Here is a 17,224-nt window from a genome sequence, read left to right as displayed (position 1 = left end):
ACATCATGCAAAATAGTTCCCTCCTGTCGTTAATTGGGTGGTGTCCCAATTAGTCCAATTATGAATTTAATTATCGGACGGACTATTGTTCTATTATCTTTATAAAAACTCTGTTTTACTAGGGGGGGGGGGGGGGGCTGTCTTACTAGGGGGGGGGGGGGGGGGGGGGGGCTGTCTTACTAGTTTAGGAGAGTTGTTTCTAGATCTGCTGAATCTCAAAAATGAATTAAGCTGATTAAACTTACTAAGTACAAGGACTAAGGAGAATAAGTAGTAATACTCTACATTATTGCCAGGTTATGAAAGATGGAGGGAAACACCCAACAGAAGCCTCCCAGATCCTTAACAAAGAGAAGGAGAGACCTCTCTTCACCATCTACAATGTCCTACTCCTCACCATGCTCTCCATTCTTATGTTCATGACAGGTACAGTTTTATTTATCAGCTCGACTTTACTTACTATATTATACAGGTAGAACTATACTTCATAGCACAAATTCATAATATTGTCAAATAAACGGATTAAATTGTTCAGTTCATAGAACAAGTCACCAAGGAAAAAGTATTAAAATCTAAATCCCCGTCCTCGTCCTAACATCCTGCTGAATTTCAGGAGTACAGTACAATATTTCCCAGATGATATCCTACCATCAGTCCTGTCAATGGAGCGTACCCCATACCTTCCTAGCATTAGAACCTACAGTGTTGGTAGCAGTGATAGGGGCTGCTACATTTGTTACTGGTATCTTGAGTGATAAGTACGGGAGGAAGACCGTCATGGTAGGTAAGTCAATAGACACAGGTTTCCCCCTGACACCTAATACTGGTCAGTATTGTACTACGTTCAATGATCGGGTCTTTCAATCGGACTAGTTATAGATCTAGTGCATTAAAAATGCGCTCATCTTCGTTCCTGTTGGAATGTACATTGGGCTGTTGCACATAATCTAAAATCTTCTTGTCCCAATCAATGTATTCAATAACGATTTTAACTTTACAGACTGATAATTGAGTAACTTAACAAACGCTCCCTTTAAAGTGTTTAAGTTGATCTGTGAATATGTTTCAGGTGTGGTAGTCGTCCTCTCAGCGGGTACTCTCGTATGTGGGCTGGCTAAAGAAATAATCCAGTATGAAATTGGAAGAGTCACTATAGGTTTGAAAATTATTCCCTTTAACTTGACTTTCCAATTACAGAATCGCTTTAAATTTAAGACAATTTTCACTGTTGGGGTTGAAATGAAAATAAATTTGATTTCGGGATTGCTGGACGCCCCTCACTCCGTCCCTCACTCCGTCCCTCACTCCGCCCTTACTCCATCTCTCAGTCCGCCCCGTAATTGCTACCGTTTTTTTCTCAAGAACGGAATTATATAATATGTTTGGTTTTCAACATAATACCACGTACATTATGAGAATAAATTTGATTCTCCAGATTTCGTAGAAATGTAACCAATCTGAGTTATTGCGAAACTAACTTCATTACGTAAATTAATAAAAACACAATCACATACTTGATACGCGTAATGCAATATTTGGTTGGGTGCACCACAAAGTTGATTGTAAGGAAAAGTGATGAGACCTGGTTGGATACAGATTGAAAGTTTGGTATTAATTCACATTTCTAGGAAATATAGTCCAGACTGTAACTTAATAACAAATAACTTAATAACTTAAAACAATCTCTCTGCAGGATCCAGTATAGGAGCTTTGTTCAACCTGTGTATTGTGATGTGGCTGGAGAGTAGTCCTATCAGTTACAATAACATAAACCCGCCACGCAAAGGGTTTATATAACAGATCATCCCGCGCTAGCGGGATGATCTGATAAACACATACGAGTGCGCGCAGCGCACGAGTTTTGTGTTAATATGTAATCCCGAAGCGCCAGCTGAGGGATTACATTTATTTAGCCCTGAGCGTGAAGTGTTTATGGATTATAATCATCTCCGGCGATTTCGACAAGGGATTTATACTTTAGAAGAGAGTGATAAACCGATCTGTCATAGTGGAGCAATAGCTTGAACGTTAGCAGGAACAAGAGCTGGAAGGAGAGCAAGCAAAACAATACTATTTTTAGGGCACGGACAAGGGTAGCTGGCTAGTCGCCAACTTCTCACGCCACGCGTTGGAGAAATTCCAAGAATTAGCTGCTTTGGCAACGTTCCCAGGAATTTGCGTGTAAATGAAGTGGACGGTTACGATGTTTCATATCACGTGGTGCGCTTTCGTGTCACGTGGTATAGACTCGGCGTATGCTATTGGTGGCACGTGGTACGCACGTGACGCGCCCACGTGATCGCGCGTCTAACTGTTCTACTATTATCGAGTTCTAATCAGCAGTATCATTGATTATTGTAAGTCGGAGAATTGAATGATAAACATCAGTTACGACTAAAAAGCGGGCCGGGTTTATACAAATTTCCGGGGCGGGATGATATCACCTTGAGATGTTTATCTAACAGCGGGCCGGGCTGAGTGATAATATGATCCCGCGTCGAAATCCCGGAGATATTTATATTACTAGTTACCATAGTTACACTAACAATCTCTCTGCAGGATCCAGTATAGGAGCACTGTTCAACCTGTGTATTGTTATGTGGCTGGAGAGTAGTCCTATCAGGATAAGAAAGCTGGGTATTCTCGTTCTCATGGTGATGACGTCACTAGGACACGCTTCTATTGTTATCTACGACTATCTTATAATGGTGAGTCACTACTTTTAGTTCTACTATTTCTGCTACTGTTCATCACATGTCAATTACTAGTCAGATTTTCCATCATGATAAAAAGGGTTTGTATAATTACTTAGCGGAATGGTTTAAATTGGTCTCCACCCGTTTAAATTCACCCGGTACATTTTCAGGTCCCCTATGGTTGGAATTTCGGGGTATTGTTTAATTTGATCGTTATGGTCCCAACCTACATTATACTGTTCACTCCGACGAAACGCCTCAATACCTCATGACTCATGGGAGAATACCGGAAGCTTTGAAGGTGGCCAGAAGATGTGGCATGATCGAAGAGGTAAACTAATGTTAAATTTGGCTGTCACATAAACATGATACATGTACTATTGTGAACAGTTTAACCCATATTCTTCCACGGTACTTTTAAAAGTACGGTTCATAAACAGTGACCTAACTTGTCTCGTGACAAATATTTTTTAGTTAGTCAAAATGATTTTTGTTCAAAAACAAACATTTTCAGGATTTAGCAGATAAAACGGAGGAAGATGACAAATCACGATCAGGAAGCTTCAAAGCGATCTTCAGCACATCTTATAGATGGACAACAGTTAAGCTTATCCTTCTATTCGGTCTGCACAGGATGGTAGAAGTAGGTCTGATATTTGGGGTACCCTACCTACTTGCTGTTAACTTCTGTGATGAGCCGGAGAGGATTGCACAGAACATGACCAACTGGGATGATCAACCTCCGGACACTTTTGATTGTCTCCATTTCTCTATTAATGTGAGATTACGTATTTAGTTATAAATCAGTTCTGCTTTCTTTAAGATACTGCTATCTCTTTGTTATAAGTGATATCGTAACATAAGCAAACATAACATGGCTGAACTGTAAAATTTGTATTTATTCTCCAATTCTAAAGACATCTCATTTCAGGACTACCTATTCATCTTCAGTTTTGCAATCTTGGGTATACCTGGGTTCATGATCGGAGCCATAATACAGGTAATGTACAGTGTTGAAAAACAGGACATAACTGAGAATGATATGTCTAAGGTTTCATTTATATACTATTATAATACTTTAGTAAAGCACTATGATGTTGAAACAAATGTAGGTCGTAGATAATGGCGTTTTGTTTACTAATATATATAAATATATACAACGGTTTTTCTTTCTCCTTTCAGCAATATATATATATATAAATAGTATAATTAATATTAGTAGTATTAATAACACCTACAAAACCTCTGCAGTCGAACTATCTGCGAATCCCGGACCGGTACGGAATCCTGGCATTATCAGTAATAGTTGGAATACTCCTAGTATGGTGCTCTATCTGTGATACCTACCTTTACTGGATGCTGGAACTCAAGCTGGGGTTGCTCAGGATATTCATATCTAGCCAGGTAACAATCACCTTCCTGATTTCACTTTAAAGATTAACTTTATGATGCTAATTTGTCGGAGTCGTGAATTTATTGTTCCATTGATGCCAATAAATGCATCTGTTTCCAGTGATATTTGTTCGAATGCCTCCAGGTATTGTTAATGCAGCTTCATGAACCACATAATAACATGACTCCTTCACAAACAATTCCCTTCAGGACCAGGTATTCTCGGTACTAATCCCCTCCGTCTTCCCTACACAAATCCGGAACGGAGCGAGCGGGTTCGTACGAGCTTGTGGCATCATCCTCTCTTCCAGCGGACCCTTCCTAACCATATGGTTCTTCAACTACTTCTCTGTTACCTGGTGTTTAGTTATCCAGGCTGTTATTTATCTCATGAGGATACCGCTCAGTATGAGGCTTAAAGCTTCTACTTCGCCTCCAGAGGACAAATATAGCAAAAAATATAGCACAGACACTAATGATGAGGGGGATGACCAGTCTATAGATTCATTTTGAAGATATTGTGTTTACTTAAATTTATTGTTGGACAAACTCGAGTGAATAAGCTTCCAGAGTTGAAAAATAAAACAAAACTTTAAGAACAAAGTCACTTCAATTGTGTGAATTGAAACAAGCGAAAGAATGAGAAGTGACCCCATTAACGAGCATCAACCTGGTACAGACTATCCTCTTCTGTTGCAAGCCAACAAAGTACTACCAGTTGATACACCTATCTGTACACTTTTATATACTGTACAGTATATAAAAGTGTACAGTGTATACTGTACACTGCCCAGACTGGAGAGAAACAGTTTCTGGACAGTCAATTCAATGTTGATAACCATTATTACTTTTATTGTCATTACAGTTTTTATATTTGTATAATTGATTGAGCTTTATATGAACTAAGCTAATTTATTATGTACAAAATTTTATTTTATTGAAAATAATAATATGCTGGTATTTCTGAGAGTGGAAAAGTTTTCCATATAAATATAATAAGGAGATTTCCAGAGAGGAGATAAGAGGGGCGAATAAGTGCATGCGAAATAGGAACATCCAGTTTGTTCCGGTTCATTCTTGGATCTGGTCCATGTTTAATCTGCAAAACTTTCGATAAGAACCGACACTTATCCCAAAGTTCCTATGGTCATGAGGCCCCTCATGGGCTTTTTGAAACCAATTTTATTTAAGGAATTTATTGCCGTTGAAAACTTAAGCAGTGATACACTGCAATTTAACCCAATGATACACGAATTAAATGATAATTGCAAAAACGAATTTCATTATTATGGTGATTATCAAATTTGGTGATATCAAATTTGTCAGAATAGAATATAAATTACAAATTACAAAACTTAGAAACAAGAATTCCATTTCTATGGTTAAAATTTGGTACTTATCATTACTTAATGTAATATGAGTATTTTAGGAAACTCATCTCTTTATCTTCCAAAGTGAAGTTTTGCTACGTTTTGCTAATCTTAGCTGCCTTATCTCTATTTTATCGCTACATTATCATGATGGTACTGGGGTTTCCGACAATGATTCAAGGACAAGAATGACTCCCTATCAGTATCTTACTTATAACTCGGAGTTGTCTTCGTTTTTTCTTCGTATGACTGCGAGTATGACCGCCGTGCAAATTGGATGAGAAAGGAAGTTGCGTAGTTTTTTGTGATTACGTTGTCAGTTAAACAAAAAAGCTACTCCTTGTGTGGAGTGTTTTGCATAATAATCAGCTGTATCTCTGGTTAGGATCTCCTCCCTGTGACTACAGGTTTTCTAGTTATTATACAAAGAGAGCTTCAGATAACACTTTCATGTGTAAATGATGTTTAAAGTTCTTCAGATAACCCTGACTATCATCTTTGTGTTAACTGCTTGAAGATCAAAGAGGAAACATTTTATAATAAAATTGACTTCAACCATTTAGAAAATATTGATTCAGATTAAATCAAAAGACACAATTTGAAATTGAATAAGTTACGAAATCTTATAATTAGTCGGGAAATCTAAAAACCTTCGAGAACACTTGCAAAATATTACCAGAGTCATTCTTTTTCCGAGTATTCACTCTACTTCCAACTTACATTTCAATGTATCCTTAACTGATCCTTCTAACTTTCTAATACTTGAAAGCCCTAAATCTGATAACACTAATTTGATAATTAAAATGTAGGTGAATGTGAATTGTATAAGCGAAAAGATTCTAGTCACAAGCTGTTAGTAAATAGTTTATCATAGTTTAACACGAGGACGCTCAAATTAAGTAGGAAGACAAATCAGAGCGGATAGCTATTTCAAAGAAAAATCAAATCGCCGTTTCCCAGAAATCCTGCCCCGATTCCGCGCTTTTCCCTGGTTCTCTATGTTCGGAAATACGTGTTGTTTATCAAATTATTCTATGAAATAACAAAATGTATTGTGAATTCCTTTTCAGTTGAAAGAGTTAATTTCTTTATGTTTGCGTGTCTTATGTTTATTTTGCACTGTACTGTATAGTGTAAACTGTTTATTTTTATAAGTTGTTATGTCAACTTTTAAAGTTCAAGCTTTTTGCTGCTTTCTTTAAATTATGGCATGAATATAATACGTATGACTATGAGCAACTCTCATGACTGTCTTCTAAATCTAGGTGTCATGGCCGATGATCCAGACGAATGGCGCTCTTTAACAGACTCCACGGAGTGTACGCCCATGCTAAAGAAGAAGGGAGTACGGTCTATCACAACCTACAATGTTCTACTTCTCTTCATGCTCTCAATCTTCATGTTCATGACAGGTACCAGATCACCAGCTCACCAGCTCACCAGCTCACCAGCTCACCAGCTCACCAGCTCACCAGCTCACCAGCTCACCAGCTCACCAGCTCACCAGCTCACCAGCTCACCAGCTCACCAGCTCACCAGCATCGTCAGATTGTACCCCCCCCCCCCCCCCCCCCCCCGGCCCCATGTGCCTGCAGTCAATATTGTTAGGAGGTATGACATCCCCGTCCTAACATCCTGTTTAATTTCAGGGGTACAGTACAATATTTCCCAGATGATATCCTACCATCAGTCCTGTCAATGGAGCGTACCACATACCTTCCTAGCATTAGAACCTACAATGTTGGTAGCTGTTATAGGCTCCTCAGCCTTTATAACCGGTATACTGAGTGATGTGTACGGCAGAAGGAGAGTGATGATTGGTAAGTGTAGTGTACCCCCCCCCCCCTGTAAGTTAATACCAGTTTCTACACACTGGTTGCCATGACAATACCAGTTTCTACACACTGGTTGCCATGACAATACCAGTTTCTACACACTGGTTGCCATGACAATACCAGTTTCTACACACTGGTTGCCATGACAATACCAGTTTCTACACACTGGTTGCCATGACAATACCAGTTTCTACACACTGGTTGCCATGACAATACCAGTTTCTACACACTGGTTGCCATGACAATACCAGTTTCTACACACTGGTTGCCATGACAATACCAGTTTCTACACACTGGTTGCCATGACAATACCAGTTTCTACACACTGGTTGCCATGACAATACCAGTTTCTACACACTGGTTGCCATGACAATACCAGTTTCTACACACTGGTTGCCATGACAATACCAGTTTCTACACACTGGTTGCCATGACAATACCAGTTTCTACACACTGGTTGCCATGACAATACCAGTTTCTACACACTGGTTGCCATGACAATACCAGTTTCTACACACTGGTTGCCATGACAATACCAGTTTCTACACACTGGTTGCCATGACTTCACGTGTTAAACTCCAGGAGTTGCTTTTTTAACCTGGTGAATAATATATTAGGTGTAGATCTACCAAGTGGACCTTTTGCTACAGTTTATTAAACAGTTTATTTACAGTGGTAGTTGTTGTTCTCTCCACGGGTATACTCTTATGTGGGATAGCTCAGGACATCATACAGTATGAGGTCGGGAGAATGGTGACAGGTAATTTTAAATAACTTTTGTTTTATTTAAGTATTTGGGAAATTGTGAGACTAGATTTTGTAACGATACGGCCACTAGACTGTTAGAAAAGTTATTAAACCACTGTGTGACAGTCCTCTGACACATCGTGTTTCTGAAACTACAATGCTAAACACGGAAATCCGGAGTACAATCGCAATGTGTTTGGGGATTCAGGAATCCCCAGTGTTTAGTTAGTGTTACAACGTTGTCCGACTCAGTGGCGGACTGGTCCGACTAGGGAAATGTCCATTAATATGTAAATATAATTTAAACTAGATATAATAGAGAGTATAGTAGAAGTAACAGTAGAGGGCTGACTTATCGGCTCTAGATACTTCATGTCTTTTGTTTTTCCGCTTCAGGAGTTTCCTCTGAAGGTGTTTCCTCTGAAGTACCTATCCTTTTACATTTCCTGCGTTTAGACATTCCAAGTAACTGAGTGTTTGCTTTGATAATATGATTTGGTTACCATTTACTACGAAACTCATTCATCAGAATCTAATTTAAAAACTTGGATTACATAATAACTTGGATCATATAGATCATGATAAATCTGACCCAAAGCAGCCGACCATTATACAGGATGTAATATGCCTGTAGTCTGTGCGTCATTCGATCAACTTCCTTTAGTAAATTCCTTTAGTAAATTCTAAGAACACAAATAAAGATCATATTGTGTGTCATTTCAAAGAACTCGTATTCATGGTATATCCGCTGAGTGATGTAGCGAGTATTATTACATTACAAACTATGTAACTTTTACTAACTATTATTACATTACAAACTTTGAACACAACTTAAAACACTTACAGCAGGTCTCATTCACATGTAACAAATACAACTGGGTGTACTATATTATGTAGGTGTTACTTCGACGGCCCCCATCCTAAACGGCCCCATTTCCATAAAGCCACTAGCGTCATGCCTATTAAAATTTCTTAACATAAAACCCTAAGGTTGTATTTTTACAATCTAACAGAAATGCCTGTTCAGGGTTCTGCCTTGGAGCGATGTTCAACCTGTGTATTGTTATGTGGCTGGAGAGTAGTCCTATCAGGATAAGAAAGCTGGGTATTCTCGTTCTCATGGTCATGACCTCGTTGGGACACGCTTCTATTGTTTTCTTTGATTACTTCATAATGGTAAGAAACTCTTCTGTTATTCAGCGATTGTTTTATTTACTTTTCATATTCTTCTTGCTTAAAAGAGCTTCGCCCTTAATTTCAGTTTGGTTTGTTCTATACCCCCTATTACATGATAAATTTTCAGGTTCCCTACGGTTGGAATTCCGGGGTATTGATTAATTTATTGATACTGATCCCAGCCTACATTATACTGTTCCACTCGAACGAAACGCCTCAATACCTCATGAGTCAAGGCAGGGTACCAGAAGCTTTAAAAGCGGCTAGAAGATGTGGCATGGTCGAAGAGGTAAACTAATTTCTGTTACAGTTAAAACCTGGAATCACGGTCTGTAACAAAGATGGAAAATAAGAAAATCGTAACATCACAAAAACGACGATAGAATAGGATGTACGTTTTAGCTTTCAATGGATTTGATTGCAAATGAACCACTTTCAGGATATGGTAGATAAGAAGCAACATGCTAAATCAAGAACAGGGAGTGTCAAGGCGATATTCAGTCCTGCGTACAGGTGGACCACTCTAAACCTCATCTTTCTATTTGGGCTGCATCGGCTGGTAGAAATCGGTCTGATATTTGGGGTACCTTACATAATGGCGGTTAATTTCTGTGACGAACCGGAGATGATAGCTCAGAACGTGACAGAATGGGTGGAAATGCCTTCAGATACCATGGCCTGCCTTCAGTTCTCCTTCAATGTAAGATTTAAGATATTTACTATTTTATTTTATCGTACTCATTATGAGAGTTTTCGATTAGTTAGGTAAATGTTTATACTTAAAGTTCGTCATTCTCTGATCTTTCAATTAAACTTTGATTTGTTATTTAGATTTTATCTACCGATATGATATTAAGATTTTAACCGTTTCAGGACTACCTCTTTATCTTCAGTTTTGCTATCTTTGGGATCCCAGGGTTTATAATCGGAGCCATCATTCAGGTAATGTACAGTGTACACTATACATCATTCAGGTAATGTACAGTGTACACTATACATCATTCAGGTAATGTACAGTGTACACTATACATCATTCAGGTAATGTACAGTGTACACATCATTCAGGTAATGTACAGTGTACACTATACATCATTCAGGTAATGTACAGTGTACACTATACATCATTCAGGTAATGTACAGTGTACACTATACATCATTCAGGTAATGTACAGTGTACACTATACATCATTCAGGTAATGTACAGTGTACACTATACATCATTCAGGTAATGTACAGTGTACACATATATTGAGGTAGAGTCTAGAAGTTAGGACTTCTACTTGTTGTTATTTATTACATATCTTCCAGATCTCTTATTGTACGTCCATTGTAAGATCTACGAAGTGGTATTTGCAATATAAAATTTCAGTCCAACTATTTGAAGATACCCGATCGTTACGGGATCCTAGCATTGACTGTGATAGTTGGAATACTGCTGGGATGGTGCTCCTATTGTGATACTAGCTCTCACTGGATGGTGGAACTGAAGCTGGGATTAGTGCGCATATTCATCGCTAGTCAGGTACCAACCACATATAGAGGTTTTCAGGTACCAACCACATTTAGAGGTTTTCAGATCAGCACAAAAGTATGATTCTAGCACTTTCAGACTTGAAGTGACTTTCCCATTATTATTACCCATTATATTTATAATCTTATTTACCTAATTATCTCCTAATTATCTCGCAGGACCAGATGTTCTCCGTACTAGTTCCCTCTGTCTTCCCAACAAAGATCCGTAACGGAGCCTGTGGTTTCGTGCGAGCATGTGGAATCATCCTGTCTTCAAGTGGGCCCTTCCTCACCATCTCTCTCTTCAACTACATCTCCATCAGCTGGAGTTTAGTTGTGCTCGCTATCATTTACCTTTTACGAATACCTTTAGGTATCGCTCTAAAAGCATCTACTTCGCCCGTTGAAGAGAAAAAAGACGTTTCAAGAACGAGCTCTTTTGATGACTTTGATTCGTCGATTGCTGATTCTATTTAAAGAGACAGAGTTCCCATTCTGCTGCCACACCACTGGTGTAATTAATTCCGCCATTCTAACTGAGCGCTTAATCTTGAATCTTCAGATAGTGTCTCTAAAATGATAGAATTATTCTTGCGGTGTATCACTACTCTTGCGGTGTATCACTGCTCGTGCGGTGTATCACTACTCCACTGCGGTGTAACACTGCTCGGCTGCGGTGTAACAAGATGGGCACTACTCCACTACTCCAGTGGGTCTGTCCAAAGTCTGGACTCTACAGAGTCACTACTAGTGTACACTAGAAGTGACTACAGAGTCATGAAGTCGTTATTTCAGTATAAGAACCCTAGTTTCGTGCGGAACTAATGCTGGCTGTTTTTGTAGTAAAATAGTTTCCTGGCAAGTGACAAATACCACGAAATGAGGGTTCTAGTATTTTATTCAGTGTCTTTTTGGTTGATAAATTCAAACTTATTTTATGAATATTTTTCGGTCTACACTTGAAATCACTAACAGAATACCGCGACCCTGACATTGTTGGTTTTAATGTATGACTTAAAGAGGGTTACTAATTAGGTTAAATTAATCGATTTATTACGGCCATGTTACTCCTTCCCAGTTCCCACCATCTGATAGAATTATCTCAGTTTAAGTTAATTTATTATCATATTTTATCTAATGTAAGTTTTTATTTTGTTTTATCTTTTATATAAAATGATTTACGTGTTACCCCTTGGTTCGAATGCCAATTTTCGCCCAATTTATGAAATAGAATTTGCCCAATTCTTTGGCTCTCTCTTTTTCGATTTCACTTAATTATTTGACCGGAAAATTCTTGAATCGTTTACAAAAGTTTGTAATTCGACAGTTAATTGAAACCAGTAACTAGTAGCCTTCTACTGAGTGTGTCAGTAGCAGGGCGGTCAACTTATTGGCCGTGAAACAGGTTTAACAGGTTACCCAGGTAACTGCATGTAATTTTATTTTGAAAAGCTATTTGTTAACTTAAAGCCATGAATAGACATGAGAAGAAGATCATGTAGCGTTACCATGACTACATATCTGTTTTGCCTTTTTATCAGCTCCATCGTGACCCAGATGAAACTAGCTTGTTCGTTTAGCTGTGTAAAATTCAACATTTCGTGTCAAACAAATCGTTTGAATATCTAAACAAATTAATTTACACAAATACTAGTTCTATCTAGATAATAACACAGAACAGTGAAAAACAAAAGTGAAAATAATTGTGTTATCTGTTCCTATTTACATTACCTCCACACTTCTTGAGAAAAGAACGATTCTATTTAAAAACTTTCCAATTAATACATGAATGGATTGTTCTTGCAATTCAAAAGATATAAACATATTTACATATCCAAGGTTACTAATACTACTAGTAGTCATATTACAAATACTACTAGTAGTCACTACACAGCTAGGAAATGTTCTACTCTAGCAGTCTAGCATTTTAGTTGGAGAGTTGTGTTCTTAGTAATCTTGCTTCCCTAGTTACCATGGCAACTCTCTTAGTTACCATGACAACTACTCTCTTAGTAATCTTGCTTCCCTGCTTCTACAGTGCGGGTCAGAACTACACTCCTGACAAAAAGAGAATTGATAATCACGAGCAAGTTTATCCAATATCTGTATTATTATATCATTAGAGAAATAGGTAGAAATTGTATAAAATGTAAAATATAACTATGTTACAACAGTTGCCTCTGCTCACTTCAACAGTCTCTCTGTACCCAATATTAATTATTTCTTATTGCAGTGCATATTACTGAAATAAAAGATTAGAGTAATCACTTGTCCTGACGCCTCCTCCTTTTTCTGCTCTTCATTACTACGACCACCAGGATGAGGGCAGCAATCAAGATTAGAAGAACCACAACTACAACCACTACTACCGCCATCGTGTCAGCCTCTGAGAGTTTATTCGTTTAGTAAGTTTAATATCAAGATCAAATCTCAGGGTATTTTCAGAGAAGAACCATTGATAAAATGTATTTTATTGTTAATCGTAACTAGACTATAAACACTCACTTTCATGGATAGAAAGTAACTGAGTAGCTCTGACAGGCGTCCTGTTCTTCCCAACAGTAATCTCGCAGGTAAATGTTACTTTAGTTGTATCAGACTCTCCCAGCAAATTAGCTATCTCCCGATTAGATATAGTCAATGTTGACACCTGACTTTGTGATCTCCCATTGTAGAACCCGTCCTCCATGGTGTAAAGGTCCTCTGTATGTGTAGTAGGGTCCCAGTGTACAGTGGTGGGTGCTGGGATATCAGTGAGGAGACAGCTGATCATGTGGTGAGGCCCTTTAGAGGAGATGTGACGACCAGGTCCTAGAGTCCACACGTTCTCTCTCAGCGGGGATATCGTTACACCTGGTGGAGAGGGGGGGGGGGTCAGAACACCAAACAGAGTGCATCTACTGGGAACTTTTCTTTTTTTTTTCTTTTTTTTTAAGAGAGGCTGGGCCTGGTTGGCCCACGAGAGGATAGCATATGAATGCTTTGCCTACCTCTGGGGTCTACTAGGAACTTGTGTCGCTATGAACACTTAAAGTGTCATTACAGATTAATAATTTAATGAAACAATAAACTTACTGGGAGTGTATAGCATGATCATCTCTGTGAACACTATTGGGGTGTTCTTCTTTCCAACAATTATCCTACAAGTGAATGTGTGGTCCTGACCGGCCCTCCTCAGTTCCGTTAACTTAGCACTGGTTATTGTGAGGGAGGAATGTTGTTCGGATCCTTTGAAGTGGGACTCTATCTCGTACATTCCTATCTCCTGTGTTACAGACCATGAGACAGCATGCTGGTATGGAACATCGTCAAACACACAGCTAATAGTGTGGTCCTCACTTGTAAACACACTCATCACTCCAGCTAGAGCTCCTGTTGTCACTCCCGCTTCAGTTGTCACTCCCGCCTGTACTGTCGAGGCCGGCTTCGAAGGTACACCTGGCCAGATGATGTCATGAAGATATGCTGCTATGCACTTTGATGTTCAACATGTATGATTAATGATTACTGATTAATATTCACTCGCCTTCTTAACTGAAGAAAATTCGACATTTGATAGTGTTGAGATTGAATTATTTGGCATCCACTAAAAGTGAAAGCAAATAAACGTTAACGAAATATAGCTTACTAGGACTGAAGAGGGTAATGGACTGAACAGCGGTGACAACGGTATGATGATCCCCGAACTCGTACATACATGTGAATAAGTGCACCTTGTTGGCCTCGTTAAGTAGGACCATCCGGGCACTAGAAATAGAGAGGGTAGCAGTCTGGGAGGATCCACTGAGGGTGCCATCTGTTAGACTGTAAGCAGAGGGGAGCTCCATTACTGGGTTCCACATCATGGCCATGAAGCTGGAAGAGATCCAGGGTCGGGGGTAGTCAATAGCGTGGCTCCACTTTACCGTGGCTTGGCTTGGGATGTCATCCAGTTTGCAATTAATAGAGTGGTCATCGTAAGCGTACAAAATTTCAGAAGCAGGAGATATTGTGGCAGCTGTGGTAGTTTTTAGTTCAAGTTAAACAATCGGGGTATTAAGTATTTCTCTTTCAATCATTACAAATTAAATATTAAAATTTCCGATAGAACTCCGCCGATATCTCTGAATAAAAGTTGAAAAGCTTGCTGCTCAACTAACTTGGAGTGAAGATAACTAACTCGGAGTGAAGATAACTAACTTGGAGTGAAGATAACTAACTTGGAGTGAAGATAACTAACTTGGAGTGAAGATAACTAACTTGGAGTGAAGATAACTAACTTGGAGTGAAGATAACTAACTTGGAGTGAAGATAACTAACTTGGAGTGAAGATAACTAACTTGGAGTGAAGATAACTAACTTGGAGTGAAGATAACTAACTTGGAGTGAAGATAACTAACTTGGAGTGAAGATAACTAACTTGGAGTGAAGATAACTAACTTGGAGTGAAGATAACTAACTTGGAGTGAAGATAACTAACTCGGAGTGAAGATAACTAACTCGGAGTGAAGATAACTAACTCGGAGTGAAGATAACTAACTCGGAGTGAAGATAACTAACTTGGAGTGAAGATAACTAACTTGGAGTGAAGATAACTAACTTGGAGTGAAGATAACTAACTTGGAGTGAAGATAACTAACTTGGAGTGAATATAACTAACTTGGAGTGAAGATAACTAATTGGGAGTGAAGATAACTAACTTGGAGTGAAGATAACTAACTTGGAGTGAAGATAACTAACTTGGAGTGAAGATAACTAACTTGGAGTGAAGATAACTAACTCGGAGTGAAGATAACTAACTCGGAGTGAAGATAACTAACTCGGAGTGAAGATAACTAACTCGGAGTGAAGATAACTAACTTGGAGTGAAGATAACTAACTTGGAGTGAAGATAACTAACTTGGAGTGAAGATAACTAACTTGGAGTGAAGATAACTAACTTGGAGTGAATATAACTAACTTGGAGTGAAGATAACTAATTGGGAGTGAAAATAACTAACTTGGAGTGAAGATAGAGATGGTCTGGGAACCAGAGACAGAGGTCTTTGAGGTTCCAGCAATTATTTTACATGTAAAAGTATGACTTCTACCAGACGACTTGAGGGTAGTCAGTTGTCTACTTGAGAGTGCAAGTCTGGATATATGGGTATGTTCCACAGAGCTGGAGTTTCCAACAAAGGTGTGACTTGCTTGTTGCACTGCTGTGTCCCAGAAGATTTCTAATCGCTCAGGAACGTCCAGAAAGACGCAGCTGATTTCAACAGGATCCGGTGAAAACACGTCTATATTTTTACCTGTAGTTGTAGGTATTGTTGTAAGTTCAGAATCTTGGAATATTCAGAACCATATCAGCACATCATAGTTAAAGATGATATCATTCTGTGCTCAAATATGTTATCTGAATGGTAAGGTATCAATCAAACACCGAGCATGTCCCCAATGAGGTCCCCCACAGACTAAACACTTACTTGGGCTAGCAGTTGGAGTAAAGAGAGTGACAGTTTGAGTGGCTGTTATCTCAGAGTTAGAGGTCCCTACAGTGATCTTACAAGTAAATGTGTGAGTTCGGCTAGAACCCTTCAGTGCCTTCAGTCTGGAGCTTGTAATTCTCAAAGTGGAAGTCTGGGCAAGATCAACAAGGCTTCCATCATTAGTGTAGTAGGAGTTGAAACCCCCGTTAGTGGGGCTCCATTTTACACCCATTTTGCTGGGAATGTCCTTCAAATTGCAACTGATCACGTGATCGTCGAATGTGTACACGTTCACAGAAGCAGGAGTAATCTGGGCACCTGTAAAATACATTTGGTTTACATAAGTTGATTCCTAAAGAATAAATTAAATTGAGGATAAGCGTCCATGTCGCTTACTGAAACACTTGCAGTTGAATATGGACTTGATAAATCCAGCTTCTTATTGTTATCAAAATTGTGTATTGAAACTAATCCATAAAGAATAACTAACTTGGGTTGTAAATAGTTATCTGTTGAGTGGCTATAACAGGTGTATTTGAGGTTCCAACCATTATTTTACAAGTAAAAGTTTCAATCCTACTCTCGCTCTTCATCATGATAACTTGAAGCTGGTAACTGGAGACAGTCAAGGTGGAGGTTTGTGTGGTTCCCTGGTGGTTCCCGTCCACCAGGTTGTAAGAGTTGGAGAGCTCTGTTGCCGGGCTCCACTTCACCCCAGTGTACTTACTTGGGAGATCAGATAACACACATGATATCACGTGGTCATCCATTGCGTACACATTTGTCATTATAGCTGATATCTTGGCCACTGAGAGGAGTCACAATTAAAGGTTACTGCACCGAGATTAATTCAATACAATAATCAGATGGGGCACGCCTTGGAATAGGCACCATGATAGGAAGGGTTCCACTTGCTAATATAGAGCCAGGAAAACAACAAGTGGCACATGTGAGATCTGAGTAACTGGAGAATATACCTGATTACTATGGTTACTATGGTTACTATGGTTATTATGGTTACTATGGTTACTATGGTTACTATGGTT

General features: G+C 38.9%; 2 protein-coding genes across 2 annotated transcripts; both read left to right on the top strand.

Moving 5' to 3' along the window:
- Positions 1–294: 294 nt before the first annotated feature.
- On the top strand, positions 295–5,038 carry LOC134820709 (uncharacterized). Its single transcript, XM_063831237.1, has 9 exons — positions 295–426; positions 614–784; positions 1,070–1,156; positions 2,560–2,708; positions 2,867–3,027; positions 3,211–3,474; positions 3,628–3,696; positions 3,948–4,100; positions 4,299–5,038. The coding sequence occupies exons 5-9, from the start codon at positions 2,965–2,967 to the stop codon at positions 4,599–4,601; spliced, it is 852 nt and encodes a 283-aa protein (XP_063687307.1). The 5' UTR covers positions 295–426; positions 614–784; positions 1,070–1,156; positions 2,560–2,708; positions 2,867–2,964; the 3' UTR covers positions 4,602–5,038.
- Positions 5,039–6,720: 1,682 nt separating this feature from the next.
- LOC134820681 (synaptic vesicle 2-related protein-like) lies at positions 6,721–11,351 on the top strand. Its single transcript, XM_063831193.1, has 9 exons — positions 6,721–6,870; positions 7,108–7,278; positions 7,967–8,053; positions 9,068–9,216; positions 9,344–9,505; positions 9,656–9,916; positions 10,090–10,158; positions 10,586–10,738; positions 10,906–11,351. The coding sequence occupies exons 1-9, from the start codon at positions 6,729–6,731 to the stop codon at positions 11,203–11,205; spliced, it is 1,494 nt and encodes a 497-aa protein (XP_063687263.1). The 5' UTR covers positions 6,721–6,728; the 3' UTR covers positions 11,206–11,351.
- Positions 11,352–17,224: the final 5,873 nt, after the last annotated feature.

This window comes from Bolinopsis microptera, chromosome 9 (genome assembly GCF_026151205.1).
Source record: "Bolinopsis microptera isolate Bmic1 chromosome 9, MBARI_Bmic_1.0, whole genome shotgun sequence".
Lineage (NCBI taxonomy): Eukaryota > Metazoa > Ctenophora > Tentaculata > Lobata > Bolinopsidae > Bolinopsis > Bolinopsis microptera.
This window is presented reverse-complemented; position numbering and strand designations above follow the sequence as displayed.